The following is a 25,604-nucleotide window of genomic DNA, read 5'->3' as shown; positions in this document are numbered from 1 at the left end:
TGTTTAATGATTAGCGTGATTCCAAGCCATATAAATATTATATATTATTTTTTTGTATTTATATATCTAGGATACTTGCGAATACTGGTGCATTTGGGTAATAATATTAGATTTTTTAAATATATCTTAGACTTTATTAAAACAAAAAACTATATTAATTATCATTGGAAGCCATATGCCTCATCAAATTTGATATAAATTTGTCAATCTTCCTTACATCTTGCTGAACTTCTGTCTTGTATTGTAAGCACTGAAAAATAAAATAACTTATTAATAATAACATGGTACCTAAGTAAAGAATATATTTCTGAAATTATATACCTACTCTTATTACAATTTGGGTATACATACAAAGTTCTTTGATTTACCATGAGGTTCGTATCCAATGGTAACCACAACCAATGGAATGTTATGATAAGAGTAACAATAGAGGTTATGTGAAATTATTTTATATTTACCCTTTTGTTGTCTGTTATTTTGACTACAAAGGCTCCTTTAGAGTGAGCGTATTTCATACTATATCGAGTATTTAATGGGTCTCTCAAATATAGCATCTCTGCAGACTTTTCAAATTCTTCCCAGTTTGGAATGAAAGTCATGTTTTCGTTTTATGCTTTGTGAAAGAAAGTCTATAAGTGTACTTTAAACAATGGATATTTTCAATGTTTCAATGATTTGCAGAGATAACTTAACGCAGTTTACTGACAAAACTATTTTTAAGAATTTATTAAAAATATGAAACGTCGACACAAAAACACAAGAAATTACTTTTTGATTTTGACAACTTGACAATTTTGACAAGACAAGTCGATGTCACAGACCACAGACATGAAAATACTTTTTCACAGATTAAAAAGCATTGGTACAGGGTTGCCATTCTTAATTTGAAAAAATAACAACCTATGAAAACCTAGGTTTTAGTCGGATAGGATTTTTTTTTTACTTATTTTATATATTTTCAACTTAAACACTGACTGACAGCTTCAGTAAATTTAAGATATTTTTATATGATAGGTTACCGTAGATACCTAAATAGTATACAAAATATATATTAATTAATTATAACGATATACTTCAATATGTGTAAAAGTACTTAGGGGGGGCTTGTCGCTCACGTCCGTAGGTACAAACCCTAGTTACCCTACACGTGCCCCCTGGGTGGTGCTAACGAGTGACAACGCCGAATGTCGGGCGGCGGTAAATCGACCCGACCTCCTCTCCTAGCAGAGGCGGCGATCTCCCGCCGTAAAAAAGGAGAATCACCAACACGCCTGCCAAGCGCGGTGATTATGGCAAATACACCTCCTAATGATGGAAAAAACAAAGCCCCGGCCCCCAGTCCCCGGCAGCCCCGCTATCCCGGACTCCGGTAGCGGTCACGGTAACGGCGGGGCAGGGGGTGCGAAGAATCTCCGGCAGAGAGTCGGCTACCAGCCCAACCGACCCTTGCACCTGGCAACATATAACGCACGGACACTGAGGGAAGACGTGAAGATAGAGGAGCTGGAAGAGGAAATCAGCAAGTTAAAAACCGACTTCAAAAAACCACTAAAATGTAAGAAATAATTTAAGGTTTACACAAATTCTACTCGTATGAGACAGTACAAATATACCTAAGCAGGAACTGTTCTTTTTTGATGTTGGTGCGGTGACAAAGTAATCTGAAGAAATATGGCACCAACTTCAAAAAAGAACAGTTCCTGCTTAGGTATATTTGTACTGTCTCATACGAGTAGAATTTGTGTAAACCTTAAATTATTTCTTACATTTTAGTGGTTTTTTGAAGTCGGTTTTTTAATTTTTTTAATTATTATTTTATTTAATAGTTTTTAGTTTATTTGTAATAATTTTCAATCAAAAGTAAGGTGCAAATGATACCAAAAAGTCCTACTAATCAATACGAATCATTCAAGCCTAAACACGAAGTAGTTGCTATATACCGTTGAGGAGTTCCCCTGACTGCCTTCCGTTTCCATCATCAGATCAGCTCAAGGTCACCATCATATTATTTGTTATAAGAACTACCTATATTTACGTTCTTAATTTCATTAGAATCGGTTAATATGTGCCCAAAATGGAAATTCATACCCTGTTTTTACCCCTTTACCCACCCTTGGGGGTGAGATAAAATTCTGAAAAAAAAATGGGACCACCTGGGAGCTCAACCCAATACAACAAAAAAAGAATTTTCAAAATCGGTTCATAAACGGCGGAGTAATCGGTGAACATACATAAAAAAATATATAAAAAAAAAAAAAAAGATCCCGACGAATTGAGAACCTCCTCCTTTTTTTGAAGTCGGTTAAAAATGGGACATTATAGGGTTATCCGAAGTCCGACGAGAGGGAGAGGATACGGAAATTCTCCAGTCCGGAAACTTGCTGTACCACCGGGAGGGCGACCAACTGTCCCAAGGGGGTGTCGGGTTCATCGTCAACAAGTCCCTCGTCAACAACATCGTTGAAATCGGAAGTGTGTCGACACGGGTTGCGTACCTCATCCTGAGAATATCTAAACGATACTCAATGAAGGTCATACAGGTTTACGCACCCACATCTAAGCACACCGATGATGAGGTCGAACTTGCGTATGAAGACGTATCGTCTGCCCTGCGTAAGTTCACTACTCATTTCACGGTGGTGATGGGAGACTTTAACGCGAAACTCGGAAAACAAGAAGGCGGCGAGACGAAAGTGGGGTCACATGGATTTGGAGTCAGGAACCATCGTGGGCAAATGCTGGCTGACTTCTTGGAGAAGGAGGGCCTCTATATGATGAACTCCTTCTACAAGAAGAAGCCACAAAGGAAGTGGACGTGGATTAGCCCCGATGGGAAGACTAAAAACGAGATCGACTTCATATTGACGGATAAGAAGCACATATTCAATGATGTCTCAGTGATCAGTAGGGTTAAGACCGGCAGCGATCACCGACTCGTAAGAGGCACTTTGAATATAAACTGCAAAATAGAACGCTCCCGTCTAATGAAGTCCACGCTCCGTCCTACTCCTGCTCAAATCCAGGATCCCGAAAGCTTTCAGTCTGAGCTTTGCGACCGCCTGATATGTTTAGAGAATTGCGTTACAGTTGACGATTTAAATAATAGGTTTGTGGAAACTGTCCGAGAGGTAGGATCGAAATATTTTTCGTCCCGAACCAACCGAGGACCTCAAAAACTCTCAGATGGGACTCTAGTCTCATAAGAGAACGGAGAGAAATGAGGTTGCAGTCTTCAGTTGATATGGTCGAATACAGACGTCTAAACAGACAGATCGCCAAAGCAAGACGTTGCGATATGAGACGCTACAATTGCAAGCGCATTCAAGACGCAATAGAGCAAAACAAGGGCTCCAAAGTCTTTGCTAGAGATCGATCTGTTCGGCAGACTCTGTTGACCCAACTGAAGACCGACACTGGCAACACCGTTTCATCAGTGCCCGAAATTCTGGGAGAAATTGAGAGATTCTACGGACAGTTATACACCACAACACAAAACCCTATTACCAGCGGTGCTCACGACAGCCGAGCGCCACTCACCCGACACTATACCGAAGATATTCCGGACGTCAGTCTAGACGAGATTAGTATAGCTCTCAAACAGCTAAAAAACAACAAAGCTCCGGGAGATGATGGAATAACAACAGAACTTCTGAAAGCCGGCGGTAGACCGATTTTAATAGCACTTCGGAGGCTGTTTAATTCCGTCATACTCGAAGGCACAAGCCCGGAGGCATGGAGCAGAAGTGTAGTGACTTTGTTCTTCAAGAAAGGCAACAAAGCCCTATTGAAGAATTATAGACCCATTGCACTTCTGAGCCATGTGTACAAGCTGTTTTCGAGAGTTATTACGAATCGTCTCGAGCAAAGACTCGACGACTTCCAGCCACCCGAACAAGCCGGGTTCCGAAAAGGCTATAGTACCATAGATCACATACACACGCTTCGGCAGGTTATACAGAAGACCGAGGAGTATAATCTACCTTTATGTCTAGCGTTTGTGGACTATGATTCTATTGAGCTCTGGGCGATGCTTCAATCCCTTCAGCGGTGCCATATAGACTATCGCTATATCGAGGTGTTGAGATGTATGTACAATGCTGCCACAATGTCAGTTCGATTACACGAACATAGCACAAAACCGATCCAGTTGCAAAGGGGCGTGAGACAGGGAGATGTTATTTCTCCGAAACTGTTCACCTGTGCACTGGAAGATGTTTTTAAGCTTGTAGAGTGGAAAAGACTGGGCATTAACGTCAATGGCGAATATATCTCTCATCTACGATTTGCTGATGACATAGTTATTATGGCGGAAACGCTGGAGGAGTTAGGCGAAATGCTCACAGACCTCAATGATGCCTCTAAACAAGTTGGGCTGAAAATGAACATGGACAAGACAAAGGTCATGTCGAACGAACATGTTTCATCATCGCCCGTAACTGTAGGAGGTGTCACCATCGAAGTTGTTGATCAGTATCCCTACCTAGGACAAGTGATCCGATTAGGTAAATCCAACTTCGATAAAGAGGTAGCTCGTAGAATCCAACTCGGATGGGCAGCGTTCGGGAAATTACGACACATCTTCACTGAAAACATACCTCAGTGTCTGAAAACAAAAGTTTTCAATCAGTGCGTGTTGCCAGTGATGACTTACGGAGCCGAGACGTGGTGCTTCACCAAAGGGCTTATCCACAAGCTCAGAGTTGCTCAGCGTGCTATGGAAAGGGCTATGTTAGGCGTGTCCCTGCGAGATAGGATTCGTAATGAAGAAATCCGCAGGAGAACTAAAGTTACCGACATAGCCAAAAGGATTAGCACGCTGAAGTGGCAATGGGCTGGCCACGTAGCCCGCAGAGCCGACGACCGCTGGAGTAGAAAGGTTCTGGAGTGGAGACCCCGTGTCGGCAAACGGCGTGTCGGTCGCCCCCCAACCCGTTGGTCTGATGATCTGCGGAAGGTAGCGGGAAGCCGCTGGATGCAGATGGCGGGTGACCGTTTGGGGTGGCGATCGTTAGGAGAGGCCTATGTCCAGCAGTGGACTACGGAAGGCTGAGAGAGAAAAGTACTTATACTAAACAATCTATAGGATTAACTTTTGACTCGCGACAGCCGTATAATATATTTTCTTAATATTTGTGTACTATTATTATTATTTATTTATTATCCAAAAAAACAACATGCATGGTTTACATAGGTAGTTTACAAAAATTGCCAAACTGCTATTGGAGTTTATCGGCAAGCTCTTGGTTGGTATTACATATTTATAACTACATATACACAGCGCCGTCGCACACTAAACACAGTAACAACATCAGGAATACAGATATAAAGATAAGGATACATGGATCAAGGTAGGTACCTAACTAAACTATGCTTTACAATAATACAATTAGATGACGCTTAAGTTTGTTTTTAAATTGATTTTTAGTTAAATTTTGGTTACATAGTTCTTCCGGGAAGCTTTTTAATATTGTAGGTATCATACAAACACCCATTCGAGATCCTACTACATAGAATACAGGCTTACTAGCCGTGGTTAGTAGCAGATTTGCGTTATGGTAGAGCTCCGATATACCTATAATTTGCGTGCCAGGCCAAACAGAATATAGGTATAGCGGCGCTCAGTAGCAGATTTGCGATATGTAATATAGCCTTTTTAAAGTTTACTCCGTTTTAGTGACTAAGGGCCAGTTTTTTGATCCCTAGTTAACTCAACCATTGGTAAAAAACGGCGACCATTAGTTAAAAACCTCCCAAATTTGTATGCAGCTGTCATGCTTGACAAGTGACTTGACTAATGCTTAAAGTTGACCACGGATCAAAAAACTGGCCCTAAGGTGGTGAATAGAACCCTCCGTGTCTAAAATTCATAGGGTAGTTTTGAACAAAATTTGTGCTGGCAATAACATTCTTTTTAATTTTTGAAATTCAAACAATTTTTCCTGGCAACTTTTATAGCAACGAACGACGAAAAATCAATATTCTACAAAGTGTTAATTTCGTCTTTTTAAAATGAGAACGTGACAAAACTTTACAAAAATCCATCGAGAAAAACCATTTTTATTTCATAAAATAATAGCTGTCAAGTTTTGATGCTCATTTTTTATTTTATTTACATAGTGATGAAAATTCTCATAGTTACGGCGTGGTAGTTCATACTGCGTGTTTAAATATCCGCTTTTCTGCAAATTTTAACTATTTTCGGTAAGTAAAAACATATTCTTTATATTTACAACATAAGAAATATGCAGTTCAAATAAATATTTATATTTTGTAGATACCTAGCTAATGGACTATCGACCTTCGCCATTGTCTAAATGCTGCAATGCGTTGGATTCATATATTTAGAATTATGGGCGTTTCTATATCAACCTACGATATGCTTCGGTACTAAGTTGAAGTATATTGTTTAACGTCGGCATTTACAATCTTCTGATGCTAAATTATAATTATTACTTACCTACACGGTAACCACCTACGATATAAGTACTTGGGCATACCCACCTTCAATGAAGCATGCTCCGTAGGTAGGTATTTAACTATTATTCCTGTGCTTCTATTAGTAATTTACTAGTGCTATTAGTGCTTCCTTGAGCACTGGATCTAGCATGTATTGTGTTCTTTGGTGTAAGAAACCAATAATTACCTACTTCAAATTATAAAAGGTTCTGGGATCTTGAGGACAATTATTATTTCTTTGACTGAGTATTTACTCATTATGGTATAGGTACTCATTTAAATTAAGACTAGTATTTATTCATGCACTAAGGAAGATTTTCTTTAATACTATTGTTGTATTTATGCCAGTTAAAAAAAGTATCCGATAAAATATAATCCTTCATAGAGGAAGTTTGCTTCATGCTTAATATTACTTACTAGTGTATGTACCTACATAATTTATCCTGAGTGGTCATCAGTGTGACTTTATAACCTGCCTATTCAAGATGTTTTTAACCCGTGGGCAGGCTTGGCTACTTTAAAATTTTCATCGGTTTTTGCTTGTAACTCAATGTTCTAAAGTTCAAAATAATGTGGTCTTGTGTGGTACACTGCCTGGTTAAGGGTTAAATCAGAATAAGAAACAAAATGTCTCATGCTAGTATTTTCTTAGTACTGTTTCCATTACACCAATAATGAAACTCATAAATATTACTTAAATGTGCCTTAAGTTTAGTCCAAATGAAATGTATTTGTACCATAGATGAGCATCTACTGGCACACATAGGAAACTTGTGCCGGAATGGGTTCCTGGGAGAGGCCATATTTTGGAGCAGTGGATGTTTACAGGATGATAATGATGAACTTGGGACCTGGGTTGCCAAGGAGTAGGGGTTGGCCCCTAATATCTTCAATCCAATAATCCTGGTTATTATTGTATATCAGAGAATCTTCAGAATAATATATTAATAATTAAACATTGTTAGCTATAATGTAAGAAAATCTAGGAACTTTGGTCACTGAGTGAAATTACCCAACAGGCCCACCATAGCATTAAAAAATAATAATACTAGTATCAGTCTTTTTCAAGCCCACATTTGTTACAATTTGTGTTTATTCTCTTTTTTCATTAAACACCAAGCTATTGACCATTGGAACGCTGACATGTGAATCCTTCCAAGACACAATAAAATCTTAAATGTGTCTGATTTCCTTGCATAGACAGATTCATGAATAAAAAGCTGGGCAAACACAACTAAAAATATCTGGGTGAAGGCGCGTCTGGGTGGAAGGTGGAAGGAAGGTCTCCCCCACAGTTAGGGTAAAACTGAATAAGTCCCTTATGGCCGACTTAAGTAAATAGGCTTCATTTAGAAAAAAAAAAACTAAAAATATTTGAATATTCAAACATTGTTACAGATTCTTGAGGAGTGAAAATTATACACCAGTAATAATTTTAAGCCAAAATGGAGGAAATGAATGGGGAGTTGTTTGGTGATGGGCTGGTTAGTCTTGGGGATGAGGGCTCTCTGGAGTCACCTGATAATGGCAAACAAGAGCAGAATTGCAATATTTGCGAGTAAGTTATTTCATTTATTATTTATTTTTATTGTACAGGCAATGTTACTGTTGTATTTCAAATAATATCCATCTCCTTGTCTTTAAGAACGAAAAAACTAAAAAAAAATTGTCTTGTTCATCATGAAGCAGTGATTTTAGATTTAATTCATATATGCATTTTTCTAGAAATAAATGGTAAAATATGTTTTGTTTTCAGCAATAAGCTATGCAGCCCTCGTGTCCTGTCATGCCTGCATGTTTTCTGTGAAGCATGCATAGATAAGCTGATGGTGAATGAGGCTGGGGATTCCTTGAAATACGACTTGGCAGTGGAGTGCCCCATGTGCAAGCAGGAAACTAAGGTAGTCGCTATTGATGATATTTTATTAAAAAATAATATTATTAATTACTTAAAATATTTTTTTCTGCAAGTTAGTTCACTGGACTGAACATAATGTATATCATGTGTGTTAGGTGCCGGGCGGGGGCGCGGCGTCGCTGCCGTCGGACTACGTGCTGACGAACATCCTGGACGTGTCGGCCATGGACCAGTCCGTGGTGTGCACGTGCTGCAAGAGCAAGGAGCCGGCCGTGGCGCGCTGCACCGACTGCTCGCACTTCCTGTGCGCCAACTGCAACTCCGCGCACCAGTTCATGCGCTGCTTCGAGAACCACCGCGTCGTGCCCTTCGACGCGCTGCGCTCCTCCAAGGACCACTCCGCCGTCCACAAGCCGATATTCTGCTCGCGCCACGTCGGCGAGAGCCTCAAGTTCTACTGCTGCGAGTGCGAGGTGGGCGCGTGCTCCGAGTGCCTGACCGTGGAGCACAAGGTGGGCGAGCACCGCTGCGAGCGCATCGTGGACGCCGAGCCCGCCCTGCGCGCCGAGCTGCGCGCGCTCATCAGCGAGGGCTCGACGCGCGCCGCCGCCGCCGGCAGCGCCTCGGCCCGCCTGGACGACGCGCTGGGCGACCTGCAGCGGCAGCGCGACGACGCCGAGGCGCAGATCAACGAGGCCTTCCACGCGTACAAGGCCGCCATCGAGCGACGCCGCGAGAAGGCCCTCGAGGACCTCGAGCGCCTCCACAAGGACCGGGAGCTCAAGGTGATGGACCTGTTCGACCGCGTCGACAAGACGGTGCAGCGCATCGACTGCGCGTGCAAGTTCGCGGCGCGGCTGCTGCGCCGCGGCGACGGCACCGAGATCGTCATGCTGAAGAAGACCGTCGCGTCGCAGTTCGCCCGCCTGCTCGAGGGGCCCTCCGAGTTCGACGTCAACTACTCGGTGGAGTTCGTCACGAAGGTGGACAAGTTCGACGCCATCACTGAGGAGACATTCGGCAGCTTCCGTACTGAGGCGACGCGCGCGGAGGAGAAGAAGCGCGCGAGCGAGTCGTCGGCGATCGTGTCGATGGCGAGCAACTCGCACTCCCCGGCCGTGTCTGTGTCTTCAGCGCCGGTGTTCGACGACCCCTTCCCTCTCGGCAACGTGCGCCGCGTGACCGGCATGGGCAGCGTGGCTCTATCGGGTGGCATGGGCGCCGTGAACAGCGTGCCCGTGCTGCCCTCCATGGTGGAGTACAACCTGCAGCAGCTGGCCAGCATCGCGGAGAAGGAGGTGCCTCCGCCGCCGCACGCGTCGCCCGCGCCCTCCTTCACGCTAGCTGAGCTGCTGGCCGGGGACCTCAACTCGCCGCAAGCATTCAACAACCTGCAAGCGCTCGCCAAACTAGGATTGAACACTGGTGAGTAATAAGCTTTGTAATAATAACCCATTGTGTTCAATTTCGAATGTTTCAATTGTTTACTAACTTAATGAAGTGTCACGGATCCCTAAACACTTTTGTTTAGCAAAACAACCAGATCATTAAAATTAAACATCTTGTTTCAGAGGTGAATGGGTATGGTGGAGTGGGCGGAGTAGGCGGGATGGGAGGGGTGGGTCCCCGCGGGGTGTCCCCGGGCAGGCCCCTGCTGACTGCCGCGGAAGAAGCGGCCTTAGTGGCGCCTCCCGTGCCCCTAGTCCGCGCTACGAAAGCTACACCCATGCACATAAGGTTCAAGTTCGGACAACTCGGCGGCGGCAAGGGCCAGTTCAATTCCCCACACGGATTCTGTCTCGGCAACGATGAAGATATCATAGTCGCTGATACCAACAATCACCGCATAACGGTAAGTGCGATATTGTTCGGTGCTTATGTAAGCAGCTCTAGTGCAAATCAATAATGCCCGCCCACTAAGGTCGAGGTGAAGCTCGCGGCTATTTATAGCCGTTACAACTTAGCTGTGCTTACATTATTTAGCCAATAAAGTACTTGTGTGGCGGACACGCTTTTCTTTTTCTTCTACAATGAATACTAGGTTTACAATGAATACCATGTTGAGTATGAACCACTTCAACTTATTCACATAGGAATTGAAGCCTGAACTTGATTAGACCATAGAATAACAAGTACATTTATACCATAGAATACAGTCTCGTTATTCTATGATTAGACAGACAATGAGAGCTTTCAATTCGATTTGAACCTATAGTAGAGTTCGTGAGGATAAGTCAGAATATAATAAATGTAGTAACAAGACGTGACATGATGATATACCAATCACCACTAGTCTATTGATGAAGTCCACATTTTGTTCATTTATATCACACATATCTGCCTAAAACCTGATAAAATTACATCTCCAACCAGTTGCCCAACCAGTCGTTAAACTCCCCCATTTGCCCTCAGGTTTTCGACAAGTCGGGCAACCACAAGTTCAACTTCGGCGTGGCGGGCAAGGAGGAGGGGCAGCTCTGGTACCCGCGCAAAGTGGCCGTGGTGCGCGCCACCGGCAAGTTTGTCGTGTGCGACCGCGGCAACGAGCGTTCCCGCATGCAGATATTTACTAAGAACGGACACTTCTTGAAGAAAATTGCTGTGAGTGTTTCTGGTTTAGGGACATCAGATCTGTTCTATGGTCTGGAATGTACTGAAAAACCGATAAGCGTACCTTTTACAGAAATTTCGACAAGTCTCTTCTTCATCTTGAAATTTAAAACTTAGGGGCCTTACCACAAAAACTTGGACAGTGTTTAACAGATGTTTACTGCTGTCAATCGCCTTCAAAATCTGTCAAATTTCGCTTTGAGCACTTGTTAACCTTTCCTATGCCGAACAGCCGCGCACACATGTAACTGCCGTCTGCCGGCGCTTTTTGACAGCAGAGAGCGCCCGCGCGGGAATCACATTTATATGAATATTTGGGTATTATTGTTTGGTACTCAATAATGTATTGATTGTAATTTATTGTCAGATAGCTAATGAACGTGTTACAATGAATTTTATTGGTTATAATTGTTTTATTTGATTTCTGTAGGTCATTGATTACAGATTTTTACTTGAAACTGCACCCATCACAGAAAAATACGTCTTTTTCAATATAATTTTAGTTTCAATCCAGGTTTTATTATATTTATTACTTGAAGAGATTATACAGCTATCATTTGATATCAATAAAATATAAACTCTAGAGGAAATAGATTCATAATTGATATTTTGAAAACTGATTATAATTTGCTTTATTTCAAAAGACTCCATTTTCTGTACATGTGCATGTGTGCGTGACAAGAGCTTGCTCCAGTGCGCCGTGTGACAGATCTGTCCCAAATCAAGGGTGTTCACTTTTGATGAAATAAAACCAGAATGATAATTATTTTTAGTGTTTCGTATTTAGCATACTAAATTTTTAAAATTTAAACGTAAGTTACTTACTGAATCATATTTATTTATTAGTTAACCTACTTTCAACAAATATGATACTATAAATATATACATATATAAATACATATATTTATTTACATAAATAGGACAGGTAATTACCCTCTCAGACTCATCTATACACCGATAGCATTCTAAAGAGCCTAAACTTCACTTTCAGTAGAGCAAAGATCCTAAAAAATAAAACACACTGTATAGCAACCCAACGCACTTCGGGTACATACACGAGCGGCGGCCATTTTGTTTGCGTATGTGTGTGTGTGAATTTTGGATGCACTTTGATAAATATTGATATTTCATAATATTTTGGCTATTTATTGAAAAAACCGATGTAAATATGTATTATCAATAAAATTATCTTTATAAATGAAATAAATTATTTATTTATGTTTTTACATAACAGACTAGAAAACAGATTACAAAGTTACGCACCCTTCAGGCAATAATCCGGTACAATTTTAGATCGATAAAAACTCGATTTTTTGTAATTTTTTAAACTATTGATTTATCATTATACCTTCAAAATCGAATAAATAACAAGAAAATATAGTATTTACTTTCCTTGTGACGTTTTTTCGATACGAAATCATTATTTTATTACCAACAGTCGCGAGTACAAGGATTGTTCAAGGTACCAAAATTTGAATTTCGCGCTACTAGTAAACAAGTGAAGTTTTTGACTCAATGAATGTTGTCGATGGTTGTTTTATTCATATAGAATAAATAACAGGTGATTTCATACTCTATTTCGTGGTAATTAATAACTAAAATCACAAAAATCGCGATGAAGTGCTCTTGGGACAGATCTGTTACTAGGCAGACAAGGGGGGTTGGGACAGATCTGGCACACGGCATTCTAGAGGTTAAACAGTCTTTAAAGTTTTTTGTGGTAGCACAGTTTATGTCTATACAATTCGGCGCGAAAGCCCTAGCAACGGCAGATTTAATAAAATTATATGCTAGGGAGTGGCGTCTTGGGTGTGCTGGATGGAAGGATGAACATAAATTGTAATAGCCCGCTTTTACCTATACATTGGATTAACAGCTAAAGGTGGCTGCTGTTAAACCCATTACTACTACAAGGAGGGATACATTTGTCACTACAAGGCGTTACTGTTTACAAAATAAAAATAGTCTCCAATAATATCTTCTCCAATCTCACATTTAACCACCCCACAGGTGCGTTTCATCGACATCGTGGCCGGCCTGGCCGTGACCGCGGAAGGGCTGATCGTGGCCGTGGACAGCGTCACGCCCACTGTGTTCATCCTGTCCGAGGAGGGCGACCTCATGAGCTGGTTCGACTGCAGCGAGTGCATGCGCGAGCCCTCCGACATCGCTATTAGTGGTATGTGTAGAGAGCAATATGGGATTACTTGAATTGTAGTTTCATTTTATTTTGAATTGAATTCATATTATGCAGTATTTTGATTTTTCCTTTTACGGATTCTAACCTACGGTACCTAACATTCTAGCTAATTCAGATCACGCCTACTTTCAGATATTATCTAATCACCTTATTATACAATATTATGCACATTTACATCATTATCATCAGAACTACACCACTAAATAGTCCTCTCCCAATGAGCGTTATAACACTCTGTCCTCGGTCTTCCTCATTAATTAAGCCAGTTCCGGCTACCTGTCTAAATTTGCAGTCCAGTGTATGCTCTTGGTCTCTTGTAAATTATACTACTACTGAATAAAACACAATCCTTGCACCCTTCACAAGCAACAATAAATCGCTCACTAAAACCTTCTATTCCGGATTCAGGCAAGGAATTCTACGTCTGCGACTTCAAGGGGCACTGCGTGGTTGTGTTCAACGACGAGGGCCGCTTCTTGCGCCGGATTGGCTGCGAGAACGTGACCAACTTCCCCAATGGCATCGACGTGTCGGACGCGGGAGACGTCCTGATTGGTGACTCGCACGGCAACAAGTTCCATGTGGCCGTGTTCTCACGCGACGGCGTTCTGGTCACCGAGTTTGAGTGCCCCTATGTTAAGGTAAGATTTATTGCTTCTTTTAAGGCTTAGAGATTTTGAGATATACTGAAATGTGACATGGACATTGACTTATATATTACTAGCGTAAGGACAGGCCCAACCGCTCTAGAAAATGACACCCTCGCGTTGGCTCTAAAACCTCATAAATGTGTCATAATTTGTATGAGTTTAGGGCCAGAGCGCGGGTGCCATTTTCTTTTGACAAAACGTTATGACGGGCGTATCCTTCCTTTTGAAATCATTGGACATGGAGTTTTGACTTTAGTGATAGTCGTCTTCTTATCCGTGTCGACGACAAACCAACTAAGTCGCTAAATAGTATATGCCCAGAACTGTGCCACCGATACTGCACCTCTGGTAGCAGTCATGAGCTCTTCTCGCGTACAGGTGCACCAGTACACATTATACATACTTATAAATATAGATAATAGAATAGAATAAATGTGGCATATGTTAAAGCAAAATTGAGGTTATCTGAAACAAAATTTGACAGAAGTTGTTTCGTTTGTAGGTATCCCGCTGCTGCGGTCTGAAGATAACCTCGGAGGGCTACATAGTCACTCTGGCCAAGAATAACCATCACGTACTGGTCCTCAACACCCTTTACATTGTCTGAGGAGTAACCCGATGGCTGTAAGTCTGCATACTACAAGATCTCACATTTATTCCCTATATTTTATATTTAATTGCTGTTTTACAAAGCTTAACATTTTTTGCTAAACCAGTATTTGACTATTCGTTAATTTATGTTAAAACTTGATGTTATGTTTTAGTCTGATTATGATTATAAATACTAAACGCTCTAACCCACATGCTGTGAAATGATGGCTCAGATATTAACGCTTCGTGATTACTCTTATCTGAATTTCATGGCATTTCATATTTAGTGTTTCACTGCATTTGGGTAGATCTTCAAGTCATTATTTCCAAAGTACTGAATACTTACGTATTTTTTGGTTTGTTTTTCATCTCTCATTTTATGTGGTTGCATTTAGTTATAGAAACTGAAAATCCAAAGTTTAGTTATATAATTGAATATCTATTATTTTATGTTTGTTGTCTAAATTTAACAGCTGTTATGGTTCCTAGTTCGAGTGAAGTAATTACATGTCAATTAGGGGACTGGTATGGGTGTCGCCTCGTACACTTGTGTATTTGAGCCTCATTTATTAGTCGACTTAAATTTATTCACATAATATCTAAAGGCGCATCGTAGTCAACACTTAAACGCACAATTGAGTTTGAAACGTTAAATATGTAAATTTTGACCAAAGGAGGCGACACTGGAATAAACGTGCCATCTAGTTTAGGTTAATCTCGTATACAATATTATATATTGTCCGTTGAAATATATTTACCATTTACAGAATTCTGTGTCTATACAAAATGTTTTTCATGTACTCTTGTTTTGAGAGCCTCTTACATATTAACGATTTTTCGTTGTGTAGGTGATTACATTTAAATATGCCTTTTGGTTCAAAAATAACATGAATAACGAACCAACATTAATATTCAAATGTTAAAATTTAAATTCGCTGTGTAATTTTAACCTTGCAATAAATTCGTACAATTAAACTTTTGGATATAGTACTACAAAATATATTATGTAAATGTACCAATGTTAAAAACTCTTTGCACGGCAATTTCATGTAGTTTAATCTTGGAGAAGTAATGTATAAGCTAACTTCTACATAGTATGCATTTGGGTAGTCATGGTAAGTGCTTGTAAAGCAAGTAGTCACAACAGCTGTCACAAAATTAGTGCAGATGTCATTCCAATTCCAGATATAACTCCCAGAATCTACCTATCTTGTAATAATTTGTTCCTACTATAGTGTAAAACTGTTCAAAACATCCCTATCTTATACTTACCCAAATGTAATAAAATATATTATAATTATTATAATCTGAATTTGCCACTGCAAGGACTTTTTAATCCTATCGTTATTATATTATATTCGTATACTGTTTGTCAAACATATATTGATATTTTTTTACATTACCCACACGAATATTCAAAATTTGAGATTTTACTTTTTAGACGATAGATGCAAAGGGTGGTAAATTTTATTGATGTGCATGTTATACACCTATGCGTACATACATATTTATACAAAGTTAACAGATTTTCACGGATTCAATTAGTGTTTAGCTAAGCGCGTCACATGTTGTAGACGTAGTGAGTGAACGCCAGGGTATGTGTAACGCTTGTGGGGCGGCTACACGTTGTAACTAGCGAGTAATGGTCACATACACATTGAAACGCATATTGGCTCTTGCGAAATTGGATACAAATATACAACAAATATTATGTATTTAAAAGTCTTCCAATTCTTCAACCATTAGGCTTTTAGGAATTAATATCTGCGTCTCTATTGGTGGATTAACAGTGCAAATATAATGTTCAAAGTATTAACTTTAATTTGTGAATAATTTTCCAAATAATAGTGAGAGTTGTAGATGGCCATTATTTTGACGTTACAATGTCTAGGGCGAGAGGTGTGTACTTAAAACTGGAAGTAACCAATCCCAACCTGACCATAGCGTGTGATATTGTTAATAATTATATTCATGTTGACGTTTAATTATACAGTGCTCTCTATTTTTTGCGAGTAAGGAGAAATTGCATAAATTTTGATTTGTAGTTGTAAAACCCAAGCCCATTTATTCTATTGTAAGTGTATAAAATTTCTGAACTTATGGGACAATATAATATTACAGTGAAAATCTGTTACCAGTATGTAAGTAAGGTCATTTTCTTGTTGTATTGTGATACACGAATCCAAAATGAATATTTGCCCGGCACTCTTATATTATTATAATGGAGTAATAATATCATTAATTCCCATATTGTTACTGTAGCTGTTCAGGAGTAGAATGTATGAGATTTATGTACTTAATTAGTAATGTTTATTTTGTTATTGTATTGAAGCAGTTTCCCAAGTTTGAATATTTTATCAACATTAGATGTGATAGAAGCAATAATAGAGACATGTGGACGCAACGTTGTTTAAGGCATATAGAGTCACCGGCGCGGGGCGGGTCGTGTCGTACACGGCACGGACACCGCTCCGACATACACTGAGTCTGAATTCTCTGTCGATTAGTGAGTAACTTTTGGGTTTTATTTTTTCATATTGTTTTTAAGTTATTTGTTTCAGGATTTTTGTCCCGATAGCATTAGGGAATTTTATTTTGTTTATTTTAACTAGGTTTATTGATGAATACACGAGTCTGCATACCCCTCGCATACGAGCTGGTGTGATTTAATACTCTCATTTTGTCGTTTTACTGTTTTTGTTTTAACGTATAATATGTTCTGGCCTATATTAAAACTAGTATTTTGGCCAGTGTTTAGGCCTTTAGAGTTACGAATTTTTACTGCCAAATTATTTTCTTACAATATTTGTGCATGCACATAGTAATTATTTTACTGTATGATATTTGTAAAGATTGATTAGTTACTAATTGTTGCCAATTTTTTTTTGTTTATTAATATTCAGGGTTTAATATTAATGTTCAATTCTTAATTTGTTGTCATTGATCAAAATTATTGTGTGTTAGTGAAGTAGCAGTAACCGAAATAGATGTTATTAAAGCCCCAAAGGGAGCGTGTAACGCTATCAATATTGCTTTAGGGTTGCATAAAATTATTAAAAAGTGGTGTGATAAGTTTTGGATAATTTTACAAATTATACTATTTTTATGTGTGAATTCCAATATTAATAAATTTGAAGTTGAAATATCAGCAAATGTATAATGTTTCATACAATTTCAATTTAATTTGTTTTATGTTTAATGATGAAAGTATTATTTATTTGTAATAATAATTGAAGCAGCAATCTTCTTGCATTAATTTTGGTGATATCTTGTCGACAGTGTTTCCTTTTGTTCTTGCCATATATCTTATGTAGAATGTCAGTGTAGATATTTTTTGTAGTAATTAGTATTTTTCAATTCGATATACACGTAGTAACAGTATCACAAGTTTGCCTATATCGTGGTGTTGTTTAGAGACGTTTATTAGAGGGAGGGGCGTGCGCGGGGCGCGGGCGCGGGGGTTTTCGCCCGACGTCGGCTGTATATTGCTGTAGAGACTAAGCACTCTGTCAAGGGTAGGCGACTATGGCAGGTCAAATGGTATCTTTTGTCCATTGACGTTACTCGATAATAATTGTATCATTAGTACATTACAGTAGCCTTTCTCGGGAATCTTAAAAAGTTACCTATATATACACTTTAAAAGCAATTTTTTGGTAAATATATTTCTCTTGAATCTATATTCCCTTATGTATCCAGCAATAAATTCATCAGTAGATGTAGGGATCACTGAACGCCGTCGGAACGGGCCCGCGACCTCGTCCGCTGATGGTCCACTATCGCCGTGTAGCGGCATGCTACGCGGGTGCGTAGTGGCGCGCGGGCGGGGGCGGTGGGGGCAGGGAGTCCGGCCGGGCTGCGTCGCCACCCGCGCCGGACCGGCCGGCAGTCGGTAGGGTTCACAGCGCACAAAGTGAGCTCTACAATGTTACCCTCCCTATTGGAGGTGGGCGTATTGCCTAAATTGTGGCACCAAGCACAGATCGCTAACTCGGGTGTAGGAACGTGGCAAATTAAAGTTTAAAATTAGCTGTTTAAAGTTTTAAAAGACATTGGTGTCGGTCGGATTAGCTCGATAGGCGTTTGTTCACTCGATTTATATTATAGTTGAGATGTTACCCAACGTAATTTTTACTCGGTCGGTGAGCTTCGACGATTCCCCTCAGTATTCTCACTGTCTTCACCCACTGTTTTGCGATATCCACCGATTTGAAGACAGAAATAAAAATAAGGTTGTGAGCTCTATTCACATTGAAATTTTAAGCCACATTTGTGCTTGTGCAATAAATATCACAGTTTGGATCTAGGCTTGTAAATTAATATAGAATATATACATTGTTGAGCTGATTATAAAAATTTAATATATTATTATACCTTTTAATATTGTTAAAGAATTCTAATTGCATTCCACATCTTAGAGTGAACGAATTTGAGATAACCATTTCAATCTACATTATATTATTTTTTTTACAATGTAGGGTTATTAGCAGTTGCCAATGTTTTTCCTTTAGTCAGTAAAAGTACAAATATTTTAATATACAATTCTTGGTATTTACGTATTGTAGCAATCTAATTTTTTTAATTGATTCTATACTTTAAGCATAATTTTTGTTCACATAAGCGGCCATTTAGACTTTCTCATCTCACAAATTATTCAGTAAATACTAACAAAACATATCATGCTGAATCAATTTAGTTTTCTTAGAAATTTCCTGCAACACCCGTGGTTTCCCCGCTGTTAGATGTACGGTAAAATGGCTATTTCGTTTTTCAAATTAGATTTAAGTATATCCTAGGTTTTTACTTCAATAAGTTTCTTGTCATTTTATGTTGAATGTAAAATTAATGGTAATAGTTGGTGTGTAAGGTGCATGTTTAAATGCGTATTTGATTTCGTTCCAAAGATTTCTTTTAATATTTTATTTTCTCTTATTAAAATGACATTTGTGGTGTGCGCAACGGTATATGATACTAGAATAACACGATTTTTCTGTAGAGTTGGTGCAGCCGAGCAAATCTCTACTATATTCTCGTAAGAATATATTTGCTCAATACTTAATTTAACTCTTAAAAGTATTTTAAAGTGACTTAGTTGTCCAGTTTCAATATTTTGAACGGACTTAACAAACACGAAATATAATATCTACCAGACAATACCCTCCGTAAATATTTGAATCAATGTAAACGTTGAAGTTTTATGATAGATGTAGGTAGTTATATGCCTTTACGGGCGGCTTGTTGTGGACTTGCGAGCTATCGGGGCGGCAGTGTAGCATCATAACACTTGTGGCTCTCTTCATTCACCTCGACCCTTTCCATTCCGCTCGTCCTATATATTTACCAAGTAGTGGAGCCTTGATGTAATCGGTCAGTAGTGCTCGCCCTGACGTCTAGCGGGCGGGCACGCAAGTTTTAATAGAATCCCTCGTGTGATGGTGTTAGCTGATCTACTGTACTGTAAGCCCCACAGTCAACGAAAATTGTTATGTAATCCATACAGGAGTCTCAGCTGCATTGTGCCTAGATCTTAGAAGTTAAACGGTATCAAAGTAGAAATATTAATCTCAGATATTTTGGCTCTTTAAAAATATTCCATGATATTATTTTGTTTTTCATGAAAATGTATTTACATTATATACATACACTTAGTAATATTGTATACAATATACATTGCGTGGTTTGTTAATTTTATTGTAATTATAAGATGCCCAACTGGTTTGAATGTCTGTCCTTGTGCGCTAATGAAGGAGGAATTGATTAGCGTGCGCGCGCGCCGGCAGTCGTAGCGACACTAGCGCCGCGTCGGTCGGTGTGTGGACAGTGTTTCATTTGTTTTTAACTAGTTGCACATCTTACTTTGACCAAATTTGGTACGCCGCTGAAGTTGTAGGAAAATAGACTCGTAGTCTGGCACTCTTTTCCTTTTTGTAAGAGTGCGTTTTTTCTCGCGACCTTGGCGGTTCTCTTAATATAATTATAAGTTTATTATTGTGAATTGTGGCCAGGAATATAACAACAGCACACCAGTGTAATTCAGAGCCTGCCTAAAATATATTTTTGTCATGATTTTATTTAGGTATATACATGTTATTATTCACATATTACAGTTTTCTCAATATTAGCTTGTATTTTAATTAAGAAATAATCATATTTAACATTGCCAGGTGATCAGCTACCTGCACTTTAAATATTTTTGGAAACTATTGAACTTAAATTGTACTGACTTTATAAATATATTTACTTCAATAAAGATTTTCCATGCCACTAACATTGATGTTCTTATTTATTTGACCCCAAATTATATGCGCACGTATATTCAAACAGATTTATTTAAAAATATAGGTACTCCAAACATGTAACAAATAGGTAAATGCAGTATGTATAATACAGTATAATAATAACTATGTCTGTATAAAATAAACATTTCTAAGTAATTTATATTTCACTTAAAATAAAATTGAAATAATTAGGTTTTTGTTAAAACTTAAGTTAGGGACATGGGGATGAAAAAAGTTAAACGCCCTTGGATGAAGGGAATTTAAAGTAACTATGTATCTTCAGAATTGGTCTTAATATTAAACTTAGCCGATAACTTATTAATCTTACTCGCTATACGCCATCTTTTCTATAAACACATTCACCGGCTATCCACGTGGAGTGGACCTGAAGAGATTCCGGGTGAAGCATCACGAAGTCTGCGTCGGAGCCGTAGTTTAGTGTTCCCTTCTTGTGTTCAATGCCGAGGGCCCTCGCTGGGTGCAGCGTGGCGGCTTCTAGCGCGTACTCCAGGGAGCATTCTGGAAGAAATAAATGACATAAAATACATACCGAACTAAAAAACTACTACTGTTCCCACGAGCTTCGCTTGGCCTTAAAAAGTTTTCCCGTGGGAATTCCGCCGCGCACTAGGCAGTCTGGCTGCGCAGCCAGGCTTCGGCAGTCACTAAAATATAGGTATGGGAAGTCGTGGCTGCCTAGTGCGCGGGCTCACATGCAACGTCATAAATGTTTTCAGCTTTACACACAATGAAAGGAATAACCATAGTTAAAGTAACACCAGTCTGTGCCAGGCTATTGAAATTGAACCATGCCTTACCAGTGGACTTCTTCAAGACCCGCACACACTCGTCCAGCGCGGCCATGCTGCCACACAGAGTGTTGGTTCCAGCCACGTACGCCTGGTTGTTCTTCACGATCATCGCCTGGGGGCCTATCCGGTAGTCGCCGTCTGGCAGCCCGAGTGCCGCTATGGCGTCGCTCACCAGGATTAGACCTGGAGATGAAATATACATGGAATTAGTTTAGTTGGATGGCTGGTTTAAGAAATAAATAAACTAACTTCATGAGGTACTTACGTCATGTTCTAAGGTACCAGAAGGTTAGAAATAGATAGGTAGCTAATCATATCTCGATTTTTTTAGTGCCTACTTAAATCTACATACCTACACAAATGCTACTACCCCCTACATAGGTTCTTCGTATTTCCGTATTTGCCAAAACTGCCAAGTGTGGTTAGTATATTCGCCAAACTTATTGCCGAATTTGCCTACAATTTGCAAATATAGTCAAAGAAAGTTTGGGCAAATACGCAAATACGCCAGCATAACACAGCCTACCTTCAGGGTTAGTCTTGCAGGCTATCCTCAACGAGGCGGGGTGCGTGTGGAGGCCGTCAGAGATGATGCCGTAGTAGATCTGCTTCGGCAAGGTCGCCGCCAGCAGACCCACCAGACCGGGGTCACGGTGGTGGAACTGGAAACACAACAAACATTTATAAAAGGGGTACTTCTCACGCCAAGATGCGGGTTCGAATCCCGGCAATGACATGTAGATACCAATGAGTTTTTTGGAATTTAAGTACAATGTATGCCATCACTCTCGGTGAAGGAAAACATCGTGAGGAAACCTGCATAATATCTACATTATGTGTACCCACCAATCCCCAGTGGACCAGCACCCCAAATATAAAAATTCGCATGTTCAATGACACGAAAGAAGAAGTGGACCAGCATGGTGAGAGAAATGGACCAAGCTTAGGAAGGAAGTTTAGAATTTGTGAAAATGCACAGCCAGGTGCAGGTACTTACCACACCCGCACAGAGAAGGTTGTGGTTTTGCACCCAGTACTGATAGTAGCCGGAAACATGGATAGTACCTACCATTAACCTTTATTCAATATACGAGTATTGTTAATGATCGAAGTTGTATCGATAGATACGAGCGTATAAAGGTCATTGAATTAGGAAATCAGAACTACACAGATAAGCTCTCGATTTAAATATTACATTGGCTGGTGGTGCTGTATCAAAATAGACCTATAAATTGGTTCTAGGTAGTCTAAGTACCTTACCTACCTATGCGGCTGTCGGTAGATATCGCAGACGAGGTCGGATCCTGATATACTTATTTTGCCTTGATTTGTCCACATTGAAAAAAAAAACTATTATACAGTATACAACTTGAGTATGGAATGCAGGGTTTGTCTGAATTTTTGTTGAGTAGCATTTACTTTCGTGCTTGGGTGAGATTGAAACTGGGACTTAATCCTCATATAATAAATGTAAAGTAGGTACTCACAGGAAGCATAGCATTAAACAGATGTGTGATGAGGTTGACGCCGGCGTTCACCGCAGCCTCCCCTTCCGACAGGCTGGCGATGGAGTGACCGACCGCCACGCGCAGGCCTAGGGCTGCCAGACCCTTTATAGCATCCAGGGCCCCAGGCAGCTCCGGCGCTAGAGTCACTATGATAGCATTCTCCAGAGAACCGTACATGTCTGTGATAGATTGCAGACCCTGAAATAATATGATTTATGAGTTTATTTATTGTCCAAATTGTATTGTTAATATCATGGTTGGTAGCCATGTTTGAATTTAAATCTTACATGGCTTTTCATTATCACTATTTATTATATCATAATATTGTGATAGAGTAGGAGAAGTATTAAAAAAGGAAGTAGCTATCATAAGGGGTAGAATGTGATGGTTTTGTAAATGATAACTATAGGAGAGTCTCAACAATAAAAAGTTATGAATTGAAAGGCACTTTGTCCCCCTGTGGTAAATCCTGTGTTTTTTATACAGATAGTAGACATTGATAAGGATAAATTACAAACATAAGTTCAATGACAGATAAAAGTTTAATTTATGTATCACATAAAAGTAGGTCAATGATAGTGGTTTACTCAACTGACAATAATAACATTGATAAATGAAGTGGTGCAATAAAAATAAACAGTATAAGGAGGATAAAAATTATTATTTTTTATATTGTCACTGGTCTCTTACCAACCGAGGATAAGAGATTACTTTGCTCCTTCAATATTTTTTTTTAGAAATTAACTATCAAGTTCTATCTCCTAGCAATTAAGCTAAAAAAAACCGTACCCCAAATAAGCACACTTACTTTCTCCGGATTCCTGATTAACTCAGACATATGAGCTCCTTTTTTTGCTGTATTTATAAAGGGTCCTTCTAAATGTACTCCCAAAATTGTAGCTCCATGCTTTCCACCCTGCTTCTTCTTGATTCTGGGAAGTATTTTGCTATATTTTTCCTTATCTGAGGTGACCATGGTTGGACAGAAGGAGGTCACACCATATTTTAACAACTCTCTGGCTACTTTTTCAACGCCATCTTCTACATTTTCCGAGTCGAATGAGAAGTCAATTCCTACACCACCTATAATTTTAAAAGTTTTAAAACACCGTGAATCAAGTACTTAATAAAAGTTTCAATTTATTTCATAGTTACCTAGTTAATTAAAATTAAAAAGGATCTATAGGTAAGTATAAGTTTTTTATTTTTGTAAGTTCGGCAGGAAGGTTTCGAAACCAGTTTATCATAATACTGCTGACCCCAATAGCATAGGAAACTTTCGTAAGTAAGGTGCCAGATATATTTTTGCAATTTCTAAGATTACTCAGCACGTCATTTTATGTCTATTAATCTTACCGTTAATTTGTATATCAATATATCCAGGTGCAATCAGCTGACCATCGCAATTTACAGTTACATCTGCTTGATTTTGTTCCACATAAAATACTTCTTCAGGGTTAGCGATTTTACCATCTCGAACCCATAGGTCTTCTTTAATTATTTTACTGTCACGTAAAATAAAACAGTTATGGAATCTCGTTAGCTCCGAGTTATGTTTCATTTTAAAAATCGATTATAATTTAATAGGAATAATAAAAACAACCACCATCCACAATCACAACAAAACAACAAAAGTTTTTCAAGTTTTCGATGACATTGACAGTTCTTTGTAGGCAAGTGAAGTGGTGGGGAACTGTCAGAAATGGCAGATGTCAGCTGATTGACCGAATGAGTATTTTAGTGTTGCATGTTAAGAAAAGAAAACTATTGAACGAATGAAAGCATTGGGGTCCTATTCAGGGGGTGGTATATAGTGAATCAAAATAGATAGTCCAAGTGATCTCCTATTTGTGATATCGCTATAGAAGATGTCACGCCAAAACTACTGAACGGATTTGAATGAAATTTGGTATACAGATAATCTACCGCTGAGAAAGAACATGGGCTAGCTAGGCGTAGTTTAGATGCAAAACTCAAGTTTTAAACTGATTTTTCAGATACCTTTCTTAGCAAAGTTGGCGGTAACAGTGGTGGAAGTATATTTGAAGAGATAGGGTTGGGAATACCGCGATAAAAAGTATTTTATCGCGGTATTCCCACGGGAAAACTTTTTAAGGCGAAGTAAAGATCGCGGGAACAGCTAGTAATTATTATTAAACTTAAACCAACCCTATCTCTTCAAATATACTTCCACCACTGTTACCGCCAACTTTGCTAAGAAAGGTATCTGAAAAATCAGTTTAAAACTTGAGTTTTGCATCTAAACTACGAAGCAACTAATAAAATATTTCACCAGTATTATATGTATTCATGCACCCCTCATGCTCTAGGACAGTTACCAAGTGGGTGACGGGCGGTAGGCGGGCTACGAGACTATCTCGTCAATGACAACGCCGGAACGGAAGGTGGCTGCATTGGATAGGGATGGGTGAAAAATGAAAGGGTAGGTAGGCATTTTCCAGTAGGAAGAAATTAGTAGATTAAAATATAAAAGGGAAAAGCTTTTATTTGAAAGTTTTACGTAGGCATAAGTGAAAGGTTCATGTGCAAAAAACTTATCCGTGGAAATTTCGGTCACGTAACTTTTTACTATGGTGATTTTTTTCCCCGGGTTCTTAAAACAAAAAAGTTTTTCAAAATT

General features: G+C 39.3%; 3 protein-coding genes across 6 annotated transcripts; 1 reads left to right on the top strand and 2 right to left on the bottom strand.

The window, feature by feature from the left end:
* Positions 1–111: 111 nt before the first annotated feature.
* LOC105387601 (signal recognition particle 9 kDa protein) lies at positions 112–793 on the bottom strand. The gene is made up of 2 exons (XM_011558351.3): positions 459–793; positions 112–250 (listed from the first exon to the last, which is right to left on the bottom strand). The coding sequence occupies exons 1-2, from the start codon at positions 597–599 to the stop codon at positions 155–157; spliced, it is 237 nt and encodes a 78-aa protein (XP_011556653.1). The 5' UTR covers positions 600–793; the 3' UTR covers positions 112–154.
* Positions 794–5,937: 5,144 nt separating this feature from the next.
* LOC105387611 (brain tumor protein) lies at positions 5,938–20,633 on the top strand. Of its 4 annotated transcripts, none has more exons than XM_038111801.2 (9): positions 5,938–6,201; positions 7,855–8,014; positions 8,213–8,357; positions 8,470–9,739; positions 9,886–10,166; positions 10,727–10,915; positions 12,935–13,103; positions 13,527–13,765; positions 14,277–20,633. In XM_038111801.2, exons 2-9 carry the CDS (start codon positions 7,902–7,904, stop codon positions 14,379–14,381), a joined length of 2,511 nt encoding a protein of 836 aa, XP_037967729.1. In that variant the 5' UTR covers positions 5,938–6,201; positions 7,855–7,901; the 3' UTR covers positions 14,382–20,633. The 4 variants fall into 4 exon arrangements, with proteins under 4 accessions (XP_037967729.1, XP_037967730.1, XP_037967728.1 ...); XM_038111802.2 differs by having other exon boundaries at positions 8,213–8,360; positions 13,533–13,765; XM_038111800.2 differs by having other exon boundaries at positions 8,213–8,360.
* Positions 20,253–24,618, bottom strand: LOC105387602 (N-acetylglucosamine-6-phosphate deacetylase). The gene is made up of 6 exons (XM_011558352.3): positions 24,320–24,618; positions 23,772–24,046; positions 22,943–23,161; positions 21,982–22,117; positions 21,462–21,638; positions 20,253–21,162 (listed from the first exon to the last, which is right to left on the bottom strand). The coding sequence occupies exons 1-6, from the start codon at positions 24,522–24,524 to the stop codon at positions 20,975–20,977; spliced, it is 1,200 nt and encodes a 399-aa protein (XP_011556654.3). The 5' UTR covers positions 24,525–24,618; the 3' UTR covers positions 20,253–20,974.
* Positions 24,619–25,604: the final 986 nt, after the last annotated feature.

This window comes from Plutella xylostella, chromosome 13, assembly GCF_932276165.1.
Source record: "Plutella xylostella chromosome 13, ilPluXylo3.1, whole genome shotgun sequence".
Classification (NCBI taxonomy): domain Eukaryota; kingdom Metazoa; phylum Arthropoda; class Insecta; order Lepidoptera; family Plutellidae; genus Plutella; species Plutella xylostella.
This window is presented reverse-complemented; position numbering and strand designations above follow the sequence as displayed.

Bases quoted from the DNA above. Each gene is read 5' to 3' on its own strand.
- LOC105387611 (XM_038111800.2), top strand. From the start codon at position 7,902: ATGGAGGAAATGAATGGGGAGTTGTTTGGTGATGGGCTGGTTAGTCTT. The intron at 8,361-8,469 runs GTCGCTATTGAT...CATGTGTGTTAG, and splicing joins GCAAGCAGGAAACTAAGGTA to GTGCCGGGCGGGGGCGCGGC. The intron at 10,916-12,934 runs GTGAGTGTTTCT...ACCACCCCACAG, and splicing joins ACTTCTTGAAGAAAATTGCT to GTGCGTTTCATCGACATCGT.
- LOC105387601 (XM_011558351.3), bottom strand. From the start codon at position 599: ATGACTTTCATTCCAAACTGGGAAGAATTTGAAAAGTCTGCAGAGATG. The intron at 251-458 runs GTAAATATAAAA...TTTATTTTTCAG, and splicing joins AAATAACAGACAACAAAAGG to TGCTTACAATACAAGACAGA.
- LOC105387602 (XM_011558352.3), bottom strand. From the start codon at position 24,524: ATGAAACATAACTCGGAGCTAACGAGATTCCATAACTGTTTTATTTTA. The intron at 23,162-23,771 runs GTAAGTGTGCTT...ATATTATTTCAG, and splicing joins TAATCAGGAATCCGGAGAAA to GGTCTGCAATCTATCACAGA. The intron at 22,118-22,942 runs GTGAGTACCTAC...TTGTGTTTCCAG, and splicing joins TGTTTAATGCTATGCTTCCT to TTCCACCACCGTGACCCCGG.